General features: G+C 35.5%; 1 protein-coding gene across 16 annotated transcripts in view; it reads right to left on the bottom strand.

The window, feature by feature from the left end:
- The window catches only part of FAM13B (family with sequence similarity 13 member B), a 90,156-nt gene that overhangs the window by 12,355 nt on the left and 65,190 nt on the right, over positions 1-12,611 (bottom strand). For 12 of the 16 annotated variants that reach the window (XM_054694353.1, XM_037509233.2, XM_037509234.2 and 9 more), the window contains 6 exons: positions 8,420-8,484; positions 6,235-6,283; positions 5,685-5,832; positions 2,945-3,010; positions 1,268-1,475; positions 211-340 (listed from right to left, as the gene is read on the bottom strand). In XM_054694353.1, coding sequence (XP_054550328.1) covers positions 211-340; positions 1,268-1,475; positions 2,945-3,010; positions 5,685-5,832; positions 6,235-6,283; positions 8,420-8,484 — 666 coding nt within the window. The remainder of the gene's footprint in view (positions 1-210; positions 341-1,267; positions 1,476-2,944; positions 3,011-5,684; positions 5,833-6,234; positions 6,284-8,419; positions 8,485-12,611) is intronic. The other 4 variants (XM_037509236.2, XM_037509240.2, XM_037509244.2 and 1 more) reach the window with 1 other exon arrangement.

Here is a 12,611-nt window from a genome sequence, read left to right as displayed (position 1 = left end):
TTCCATTTCTTAAAGCTGTTTTGCCAATGGAAATATAAATAAGCATTGGTACAATGGCAAGAATACTGCCCTGGATTATCAGGAGGCTACAGTCTACACAACCAAAGATCTCATCTCAGATTCATTACCTCAGCAAAAAGATGACCTAATGCCCTTTGAAGAAATGCTTCCTAGTTCTATTAGATCTACTGGGTGATGCTACAAACTTACCTTGCTATTTCTTTCCCTTTCAAATTGTTCCTCGAATTGTCTGATTTTTTTCTGCAGTTTCTTGACCAACTGATATGGTGTTCTGTCTTCTCTTTTTTCATCTTTTGAACTAAAGGATGATCTTCGAATCCTGAATTAAACAAAAAGTGAATACTATGTGTTACATTTTCAAGTTATCAAAGTATCTCTTATCACCCTGACATATTATTGTTACTAAGAGATATACCTTTAAAGTGAAATTAAGTCCCTAACATTAATGGACAGGTAGTAAAACAAAACTTACTCTGTTTTGTTTTTTTTTTTAATTTTTTTTTTAATTTTTATAGAGGCATGTTTTTATTTATTTATTTATTTGTTTGTTTGTTTTGTTTATACATGCACTGGGTACAGTCAGAAGCGTGGGAGGGTGAGAGAATTCACCAGAGCCAGAGCGGGGAGCAGAGCAGGCAGAAGGACCGAAGTACACTGCTGAGGGGAGCAGCGGGCAGCAGGAGAGGTCTGCGCGCCATGTGGGACCCTCCTCTGGTGGCCGGGGAGCAGCCGGGGATCGAACTGGCGCTGCAGAGGCTGCGGGCAGCTTCGCAACCCAGCGCTCAACCGCTGCGCCACCGGGGAGGACCCAAAACTTACTCTGTTACACAAACTAATGCAATACAAATGGTGATGAAAATAGAATCATTGAAAAGGTGTTTGGGCAAAGGCAGAAAAGAAACAGTTACTAGCAGCTCAGAGCTCTTTGCTAAAACTGCAAAGCAGTGTTTTTGACATTCAGAATCAATTAAAAATTTCCACAATGAAAACATTAGGAATTGGTGAGCTCTACTTCCTGCCTCTCTTCTAGAGCTCTGTATTTGAGTCATGAATAAATAGATGAATAAATGCATCTTGAGAAAATGTCTATTCCTACACTTCAATGAACTCAGATTTCAGGGGTAGAAAAAATTTTAAGATGTGCTCCATACAATCAGGGCAAACTGCAGGTCTGAAGAACTAAATATCTCAAAGACCAGGGTACGTAATAGGAATCACCTCTCAAAAGTATATAAAAATCACATACCTAGCAAAAGAAAGTGCTTTAGATGAGGAATCCAATGTTTCTGGATCATGTAGGAAACGCTGGCTTTGCCCAAAATCTAAACTACGGTGTGATAATACTGGAGGACAGTCTTCTAGTGGATGATGATTCATTCTTCCAGCTTGTGGAGAAAGCTGAGCTTCTCCAGACTCAGAGTCTTCCTGCCAAGACTTAAAAGCAGGAAATGGCTCTGTAAAACAAACACAAAGAATAGTACCATGGGTCTCTTGATTCTGCATATTAAAAAAAAAGTCACAAAATATCAGCTGATACTCTTTAAACTGTGATTACATAGTGGTTCATAATAAATTATTTAAAGCAAAGACAAGAGATCTTCAAAAAGCCTACTATAAAGTCATCTAAGCTTTGTATTTTAGCCTTGAATTCTGTTTTCACATAAGGTACTACCTTAAATTTCTGAACCCAGTAGCAAATCAATAAAGGACACTGTCAAGCTCTTTATATTAAATGTTATTTTTCAAGACAGGGTAAGTTTTAACAGTAAATACTCAGTAGTTCTGTTAGAAACTGTTAAGAACTGACATACTGTGGTAAATGTTAAGAAACATTAAGTTTCTTAACAGTTTCTAACAGAAACTGCCAGGCGAAATAAATGTCCCTTACTGTCACATGGCTATTAAGAAGTGGAACCTATTCTCCATGATATACATACAGAGTACTCACCAAATGGAGATCTCTTGACACCAAAAGAATTCTAACTTCCAAATCATTAAGGGGCAAACTGATAGGGAATTTCCAAAAAGGCAGCTAACTCACCTGACAGCACCTCTCCTCTAATATTATACTGAGATGATTATTTTCTTTATGCGATTCCTATGTATAATATGTAATATAAAAATTAAGCACCAAACAAAATTATCAAGACAAAGTTTAATAACACTAGTCTTTCTTAACTACATTTATTTTACTGGGGTTATCCTGTATATACTCAAATGAAGCCAGGTTGAAATAGTTGATGTTTGCACATAGATGATTTGATTACAATATAGAACATATACGATAAACACACAAATCCACAAATATGCTCCCATTACAAAATTAACTTCAAGCATCACCAGGAAGATGAAAAAACCTTTTCCATCTACATATTATTTATAGCTACAATTTAAAACCCTAATGCTATGGTTATTAATTAAAAAATGAGCTTTTAAGTATCTTTAAATGCAAATATGGCTTGACAGTGTCAAAAAATCAAGGATGTTTTATTTTTCTTCACACAACAGCTAAGGAATTCTAGTTTAGTAACTTAGTGTAACTTTATGCATTAGCAATTTGAAAGCATCACAATTTTTTTCAGGGTTATAAGCATATAATTTAGTTAGTTTTAAAAGCCCAGATCAATCTGATAACTAAAAATTGGATATAAAGCGTGCAATCCCACAATAAACCCAGCAATAAAGTGATTTTCAAAGCAACCCTTGTACCTGCTTCCCAGCAATAACTAGTAATAAACATTTTATGAGAAATGTCCTGTTTTAAGAAAAGAGGAAGGTAACAAAAACAATTTTTCTGGGCATCATTTTTAACCCAGAATAGTTTTCCTAAGATATGGGGATAGCAGGAGAAGGGCTAATAAAAAGGCAAACAAATTGAACCATAAAAAGGCAAAAAAACTAAACTATGGTGAACTATACTTACCCTCCCCATCTCTCTGCAGATGCATTGTTTTGAAATCAATGAGGGGAAAAGTGATAGGGCATGATGCTAATAAAATGGAAAAAATGGCAAAAAATACTAAAGTGAACACACAGCACAGTCAGAACAAACCATACACATAACTAACACAAAGCCAAAGATACCAAAAACATTTCCCTAAAACCAGTTAAGCATTTTTTGAGCATCTGCTCAAAAACTTTATACAAAGAAATTACTAATGACCAAACGTTTAAAAAAAAGAAAACACAAACATTTCCATTTCAGCAAGCAAGGCAAAAAAACCAAAGTAGTACTATTTATTAAAACTCAAGCATAAAACTAAAGAAATGGAAACTCTTAACTAAGTATAGTTGGAAGCTCTTCAGTATAATTGATTTTATAGAAATTTGATATCTCCTTTAGCTTAGTTTGCTCTTGAAAAGATACTAGTATATTTCATTAAAGAGTTAGCAGGAGAAAATCACAGAAAGAGGTCCACGTCCATTAAAAGTCAAGACCTTTTGACAAATTCATACTGGTGGTAGTCATGTGTTATCTGCTTGCTAACTGAATTCTGTTGACTATCCCTTGAATGATACAAAAAACAAAACCCACATAACCTAGAAATATGAGGTAAACCTCTATTTGGAATCACCCCACTTCTCTACTCCAAGTCACATCAACCAAAGTATCTTTGATTCCAAGATATATAAGATCTAAAATCATTTTGTCACTTAAAAAACACTTTTAAAAATTCAGAACAGTCTAATTCCCAGTTGTGGAAAATTTATCTTTGGTGGAAAAAATGGAAAGGAACAACATGGTGTGCCTACAGTCACTCTCCCAAGCACATGAAGGGCTCATGATTGAGAAGTTCACTCAGATGTCTACCACAGTTGGCTCTCTGAAAGTCACTGACCCTGAGTAAACTTGTTGTGCCTGTTGAGCCAACTAGATAACAGGGTAGCTCGGGCACTAAAAATCAGGGATCAATAGTCCATAGTTACTTACTTTCCCTACCACAAATTGTAAGGGATTTATTCTGACAGAAACAAGAGAGAGCCCAAATCACATTCTCACTGAAGAAATACCTCAGAAAACTGAAGCTAGACAGAGAATCTTATCTCCCCCAATAATGGAAAATACTTGCTCTTCTATGTTTAGACCTTAAGATCAGGACCCTTAGAACAAAGATTATAAAGGGTTATTTATCTGCATCCTCCAAGTAGGAAGAAGCATAAATCCTTTATCAGAATCCCAGCTTCGTATTTCTGAGACTCCATTCCTACTGAGACACCAGGGATGCTCTGTTGACCATCACTCCTTTTCAGTGACTATAACTAAAAAGGACATTTGATCTTCATTGCCACCAGGATGCTAACATATTCCCAAACTCTGGGAAGCATCTTCATAAATTCCAAACATCCTGAAGAGGCCAAAACAAAGCAAATGAAAGGCAACTTCCTGACTTAGTCTTAAGTTAAAACACATTAATATGCCACTGGGCATACCAACCATCTGTACCAAAAAAAAAAAAAAAAGGTGGAGGGAGGAGAAACAGCAATAAAAATTGGCAAAGACAATGATTTGGTTAGGGCTTCTAAAAATAGTTTTTATTTACTGAAAAATAAAAACTCCATTAGGTACACAGACTTGAGGTAGCTAAAGGAGTCTGTGGCATTGACAGTGCAATTTTTATTGTTATCACCACTGTACACCATCAGTTAACTTGCCAACAGTGAGATAGCAAAGGATCTTTATCCAAATGAACAAAATTGTAACTCTGTTTAAGATATGAGTTGTCTCACTGCCTCTTTACCTAGAAAGACAGATAATGATCCAGAAGAATTCCTGGATCCAAATTCATTGCTTGCTTTCACTTTCCCACTCCCAACATTTTATTTGAAAGTTTGCAGTATATAGCAAAATTGCAAGAATTTTATAGTGAAAATCCAGAAACCATCACTAGATTCTACCATTAACATTTTATTTTATACTTGCTATTTTATAGCACTGCTCTATCCATCCTAATTTTCTCATGGATTTCAAAGTAAACTGCAGATATTGGTATACTGCCCCATAAGTGCTTCAGTATGCAAATTTTTATTGGCATTTTTGATTAAAAAAAGAAAACCTTTATACAGTGAAATGCAATTTTTAAGCATACATTTGCTGAATTTTGACAAATACATGTATGTTGCTTGCTTAATAAATTTAAATCTTTTTCCTTTGTAAAGAATTGTTAGGACACAGTTCCCACACCTCCATTGACTTAATACAGAAATATAGGGATATGGTGTAATTTTTGCTTTGAAATGTCCGTGAAGATCATTTTTAAAAAAGCATCCCTGATCATAAGGAAAAGGTAGCTACATACAAACTCTTTGTTTAAAGTAATGATATCCTTAAGTCCTCACACACTAGACTTTTCAGAGATTGGGAGATAGTAACAGGTCTAACAACTAACTAAAGTATATCATGGGTGATTTTACTTTTTTTACACCATTCTAACATTCATCTTCAAAGCTAAAATCAGGTAAGAACTTCTAATTCATACAAAATAGTTGCCCCATAATCTCATTAGTGCATTTGAGAACAAGTGCTCACTCATTCATCTTATATGGAAGAGAGAATAGAAAATCAAAACAGATAAGGTTGTCTGGAAAAAGGTCAGTAATCTGCTTTGAGTAATTTCAGTTACAAATAACATTATCAGGAAAATAATGTGTGTGGGTAAAATTACCTTCCCATTTATCACCATCAGAAACATTCTTCAGATCTAAATGTGGAATTTGGACACAAGCTGCTTCCCCTTGAACACCAACACTTTGACCTCCCGGCACTTCTGATTCAGTGTTGGCATTCAAATCACATATCTTGCCACTAGAACCCTGTATTATAAAGTAAAGAACACATTTCACAACCATGAAGCTTTCTAAAACCAGCTTAAACACAACCAGCATATGCCCTTGTGTAGGTTCCCTTGTTTACTGTGTCAATATATTCAACTGTCCCACTCTCACCATTCAAACTATTTTCAAGTACAAATCTGCAATTTTCTAATTTATTTTATTAGGAGGCACAATTTGGATCCCAAACTCAGGAAAGTATCTTCATAACCAAGTTTCATGTAGCCAAAAGTACCATATTAAATTGGTGCTGTAAAACATTTGGTAAGAGTATCTATATTTAAACCTCCCTTAAACCTATTCATCCTGAGTTAAAGTCCAGATTTAATAATTGATGTACTAAATCTACTGCAAATTTTAAAAGCCATAAGAGAAAATTCTTACCAGAATCAAATGTGACAATTTATCACTGTCAAATGACAAGTATTCTTTCCTAAAAATACAAGTAAAGTTATTAGTCTTTTAAGAATAAACAGGTAACTTTCATTGCATATGTCTTACCTAGATTCCTTTCTTCCCCATATATTAACATTTACAATGTGAGTGAAGAAAATGACTATTGGACATATGCCCATTCTTTGGAGCCCTATATCTGAAAATCACACACTACTGAAAAGATCCACAGAATCACTTATTTTAGAAAAGTTAAGTAACATTCACCACCCTCCCACACAACCACCCCAAAAGAAAAACACCTTAAAAGGAAAAATAAAATCCACAACAAATAGACACCAAAAGAATTAAATGTGTAATGGAAAAGATTTTGTAAAACAAGAATCAGTTTTAAACAGTTTTATTCTCCCCCATTCTGGGTCTTTTTTTTCTTTTAAATATCTTTTTAAAAAGGTATACCTCACACCTGTATTTAGAATTTGATTGTATTTGATCACAATCAAAATAAAGTTTACATTCCTAAACCTCTTCTTTCCTAAAACATAATGGTATCATGTAAAAGGGAAATTTTTTTAAAAATTCACTCACTTCTATTTCCCCCATAAAAATAACCCTTAGTTATAATAAGTGTCAGAAATGATCTCTGTTTATTTCACTAGTCAATACCGCATCTAGCAACATGATAGGTTATCAATATGCCTACTATGAGAACACTCTGCCCAAAGACAATGATACCCACAGGTACTGCTACTAACTGGCCACAACTGAGTTTTAATCTCAGTAAGACAAGTCTTAATCTCAGTAAGTCAAAGTCATCTCCTCATACACATAATTACCTTCTTGCTAAGCATGAGAAATGAGCTGAATTCCCTGGCAAGCTCAAGGCTTTCCTTTGCTTAGTGTGGGAGCAAATGGTGGGACAAGCTAAATTCTACCCTAACAGACTAAAAGATCAAATTCACTAAATTTGAGAAATATGATTATTAAACATGCAAAATGTAATCCACCTAAGCAAGGAATTCTTTGGATCTAAAAACAAGTTTGCTAACCTATACACAAGTTGAAGAGGAAAGAGCTTTTTCCAAAAAGATTGAGTCCTCACTAAATGGATCCTTATTGTTCTACCAAATCCAGATGTCATCATTCTGGGGATGCCTGTTAATGCTGTTAATCTTATATCTTCAGCCCATAGCTCCAATACTCCCTGGGCTGGAAGAGGATCATTCCTGCCTCCTGAAAGGAAGCACAAGGGACTGCTGTAAGCAGGAAATCTGTGGACCTTCAGAGTATGGGGACGCTCCAGAGACATGGCTCCAAAGAATTTACTTACCCTCAGAGAACAGGTTTCCTACTCACAATTAAAACAGACAACAGCATTAACCAAGTTTACTCTTGCCAACAGACTATCAACTAATCAGTAATGCTGTTTAGCATTTCTCAGTATTTATAACCTAGTCTGCAACTTCATTAGTGATGTGTTTTCAGGATATCAAATCTTTCCTAAGAAAGTTAAAATATACTTCTTAATAACATCTTAAAAAAATCATAAAAAAGAAGATCAAGACCCAAAAACTGCACAGTCGGTTTACAGGACTTAAAACATTCTAAAAAGTTTCTGTTCCAAGGGTTTCAAACTACTGACTACTGCAGAGACTACCTATGACTTTACTACTCATTGCCTCAGGTATCCCTTCTCCCTATTTGATTGTGACCAAGAAGGTAAACAAGCACCAATTTCAAAACCACTATACAGCGACACAAAGGAGGAATTCCAAGGGGAACATAAACATCCTATACTTAATTGTTGAAGCAAATGTATTACAATCTTTCAGTTAATTATCCATAGTTCTAAGACTATGATTAACTGAAAGTCATATTCAGAAAATCAACAAATTCCCAACTGTTCTACAAATCAACTGAAAGTTTTAAGTGTCTCCAAGAAAGCTGTATTCTTCCCTCTGAATGTTTTCCAAATTATAACTAATGTCTGTCTAAATCTGCAACCACTCTAAGTACTTATGGATAATTAGTATGCTTTATGCTTACCATTAAAACGAGCAGCTTAGGTTTTTTTCAGAATATCTAAAGCATCCATCATTATAGATTCATCTTAAAATTTCACCCCAAAGAGTTCCAATTCTCAAAATTATTAGCAGTAACAAGAGAAAATGCTTACCTCTCAAGACGGCCATCTTCACTATCACCGTGGTCACTGCATGGCTCTAACAGTATACCTACAGACTGATAAAAAGAATACCACCACTATATTAATGGAGACCCCAACATTAAATGACAGAAAGTTTCCAATCTAAATTAGAATGCTATACATACAAATTAGTTATACAGCCCTTTGGCATCTCTTTTAATAGAAATGTATCTTGCTCAGAACCTGAACTGCGTGGGTGTGTGCACAGGCGTAAGGTGGGAATCTTGTTTTTCTTCTCACTACCCTACCAGGTAACAGGTACTGCTATTACTATATCACATTCCTTTCTCTTCCTCAGAATTCTATACTCCAAAAATGAAGGTCATGTACTACTTTTGAATAGTCATTTCTCTTCTTCTCAACTATAAACATGTAAGCTGGTTAACTTCCTAGCAAGTAACAGAGGCATCACGTAGTTCACCAGATCCCTTTATAATGTGTATTTGAAATAACAATTGTGAACCTCAGAAACACATGCAAACACTCCCCCATCTTCCACTGAGTTTAGTTAGTAACACCATCCTATCCCTAATTCCTTCCGAAAATAAAAAATTTCCAAGTCTAAAATAAATATACTGTGCATCATTACAAACTATGTAAATATTTTAGTGTTGATGATGTATCACCTCTGAAATCAACAAGATTCAATTCTTCTTAAATTCTCAGAAACCACTTGTCCAATTTTATATGAGTCTCAAATAATATGAAAAAAACTATTCAGCGATTTCTCCCTTTTCTAACTACATACCTCCGTGAGATTTAATTGTCTTCATACATTTCAAACACAAGAGAGAACCTACAACAACACACTGTGGACACAGATACAAGAATCCAGCTGACTTCTGTTAAATGTCAGACAGGCCCTAACAATATTTGTAAATATGGAAAATAATGTCACTCCTCAAAATAAAATTTGCAATGAATCGCTGCTTTTTACTAAGGAAAAAACTACCCTTATTGATGTTTCCATGAGTGAGTTTATTCTTATGCTTAAGTGAATTAAAAAACATTTTTTTAATTTTTCAATTTTAATCTCTAAAATGGCAAAACTTGATAGATATACCGATGCAAAACAAAAACTTTTGGGGATCCTCAATAATTTTAAGAGTCTAAAGAATTCCCTGAAACCCAAAATTTAGAACCACTGATCTAAATATCAGACTTCAGCAGCTTTTATGCTCTGGAAAGTAGCTTTACATTCCTATCAACTTAAGGTTTCTGGGCATATGAAATGACCATTAACCATACCCAATATTTATTTCTTACTTAATGACCTAAATTCAAGCTTCAGTTCTATCTTCCTCATCACAAATATGAATCTAACAATCATTTACTTGATTATCTTAGTTATTATGTGAAAATAAAAACAGTTTAAAAGAAAACTTATGAAGCTGTATTATAATAGCATTCTATTACATCACCAATACTTTTTTAGCCTACAATTCTTACTACTATGAAGTAACTGAAAACAGAGTATAAAGACTGATAGAATTAATATCCACATACCCTTCAGTCAGATTTAGGCAACATAATTCTTAAATAGTGAAAACAAGCAAAAAGCCAGGCAACTGGGAAGCAAAAGAAAGCAGCAGGGACAAAAGCAAAAGCAAACAGTCCACCCATGAAGGCGGCATATGAAATTTAGAGCCTGGTGCAGAATTCTGCTCTCTATCATTCCCCCAGAACAAAGAAAAATGAGTTGTTGTCAGATTAGAGTGTGGCCAAACATCAATTTAACAAACAAGGGAACAGAAATTGCATATGTACAAGTTTCTCTGCTGCAGCAGTTTTTAGGATGGGGTAGGATTTTTTTAATAGTTTCATTATATGCAATCATGATAGAGGTAAATGAATATGGGATGGGAGGGATGATTTTTCTATATTCTTGTAACTTTTTAACTTTCAACTATGCAAATCTATCCTTTTCAAAGGCAAAGATATAAAAATTGTTTTGAATATAAAAACAAAACCTAATTATGCACACATGAAGCATGTAGTAACCTAAGATTCCTTAAGATTAATTCACACATGCTAGTCAACAACCTTTGGGGAAGTATGGGCTGACCAGGAGCACATGGCTCAGTTGAAATGTTAAAAAGTAATCAAGCCCTTTTTTTAATATTTTAAGTCAAGTTCAGAGAAACAATCTTCAAGATTATTTTTTATGGCTATAATCTAGACCTCCTTATAATATTCTAGCACAGGGTTTAGCAAACCATAGCCTCCTACTAATCAAATACAATCTGTTGTCAGAATTTTGTGGCCAGTTAGACAAGAACAGAAAAGTATAAAAAAGAGTAATATTTTGTGATGTGCAAATTACAGGAAATTCAAATTTTGGTATCCATAATTTAAGTTTTATTTGAATATAATCATGCTACTATTTTTGCACTTCTTTCGATGGTTGCTTTCATGTTACAATAGCAGAGGTTAAACAGCTGTCACAAAGTCTAAAATATTTAACATCTGGCCCTCTAGGGAAAAGTTTGCTGACTCCTTCTCTAGCCAGCCTTACAATTTCTCTGCATTCCAGTTACTTTTTTTTTTTTAAGATTTATTTATTTATTTATACAAGAACCAGGGTACAAGCCAGATACGTGGGAGGGTAAGAGGATTCACCAGAGACAGATCGGGTAACAGAACAGGCAGACTGACGAAACACACTGCTGAGGGGAGCAGTGGGCGCGGCAGTCTGCAGGGCCATGTGGGACCCTCGCCGGCCAGCGGGGATCGAACTGGCACTATCTGGGCTGTGGACAGCTTCACAGCACTGCGTTCAACCACCTGCGCCACCAGGGGAGGCCCTCCAGTTACTTTCTAAGCCACTTTGAAGCATGCCATGTCACACATCCTTTCCAACTGGCAATTCCTCTTCTGGCAACACTTTTACCTTGCTCAGTTCTACCAAACCAGCTTAAAGGCCTCATTTCAAGTTTCTAATCCTCTGATCATATACCTCTGCAAACAACTATTTCAAAGCTATTTTTATCAATGCTCTTACCAATAAGCAACAAGTTTATAATCAGCTTTCAAAAGTCCTCCAGACAAATACTACAATAAAATGTCACATACACACTTACAAAGGTTGATTCACTATCAATTCATGCCATCAACTTCAACTACACCTCCTATTGGTATTCAAGTGCTATTAACCCACTTTTACTTGATCTCTGGTCCATTTGATTTCTTTCTACGGAGACTCATTAGCAATTTCATCAACCCCCAAGCACTATCCCTGTCCCTCATCCTCTGCATTTGAGACAGTTTATTTAAAAATGGTTGAGGGCTTCCTTGGTGGCGCAGCAGGTTGAGCGCAGTGCTGTGAAGCTGTCCGCAGCCTCTGCAGTGTGGGTTCGATCCCAGCTGGCCGGCCAGAATCCCACATGGTGCAGCAGACCTCTCTGCTCCCCTCAGCAGTGTGTTTCTGTCGTCTGCCTGTTCTGTTCCCTGCTCTGTCTCTGGTGAATCCTCTCACCCTCCTGCGCTTCTGGCCTGTACCCCAGCTCTTGTATAAAAATAAATAAATCTTTTTAAAAATAAAAAATAAATGAAAATGGTTGAATTATTTTAGATTAACATACAAAAAAGAAGGTATTTTAGATTAACATTTAAAAAAATGGTTGAATTCATCTGGAATAAGTATGCCAAAATTTCCCCCATTTCAAAAATAGTCCCACTCTCCTTTGAGAATTAAAAGTAATTTGTCCTATGTAGAAATAATCACTCAACCTGTGCCCTTCATCTCTCACCCCAGCCCCTTCATTAGTGCTTCATTAACTTTGTTTTTCTGACATTTTTCAGTCTCTCTAGATTAGTAACTGATTCCTATCCTTCTTACAAACATGTTCAAATTTCTTTCCTAGAGAAATACTCACAAAGCAACAAACACTTCCACAATGAAACTGTTCTCTTTCCTTTTATCTCACTGCAAAATTTGTGTAAAAGGCATTCTAATTTCCTGCCTCTAACTACACACTTGAGACTTATTTCTCAAACTATAACATCAGTCTTCCTTGAAATTCACTACTCTACCAAACTACTCTTGCTTTACCAATAATTCCTAGCACTAAAGCCAAAGAATTTAACTGGAATTAATTTTTTGTTTAAATTATCCGACTTTTAAAAATCAGCACTACCAGGGCCTCCCCTGGTGGCCCAGCGG

Source organism: Talpa occidentalis, unplaced genomic scaffold (assembly GCF_014898055.3).
Source record: "Talpa occidentalis isolate TD23 unplaced genomic scaffold, MPIMG_talOcc4v2.1 talOcc4.13, whole genome shotgun sequence".
In the NCBI taxonomy this organism is placed as follows: Eukaryota; Metazoa; Chordata; class Mammalia; order Eulipotyphla; family Talpidae; genus Talpa; species Talpa occidentalis.
The sequence above is the reverse complement of the archived record's forward strand: the minus strand, read 5'-3'. Positions and strand labels throughout refer to the sequence as shown.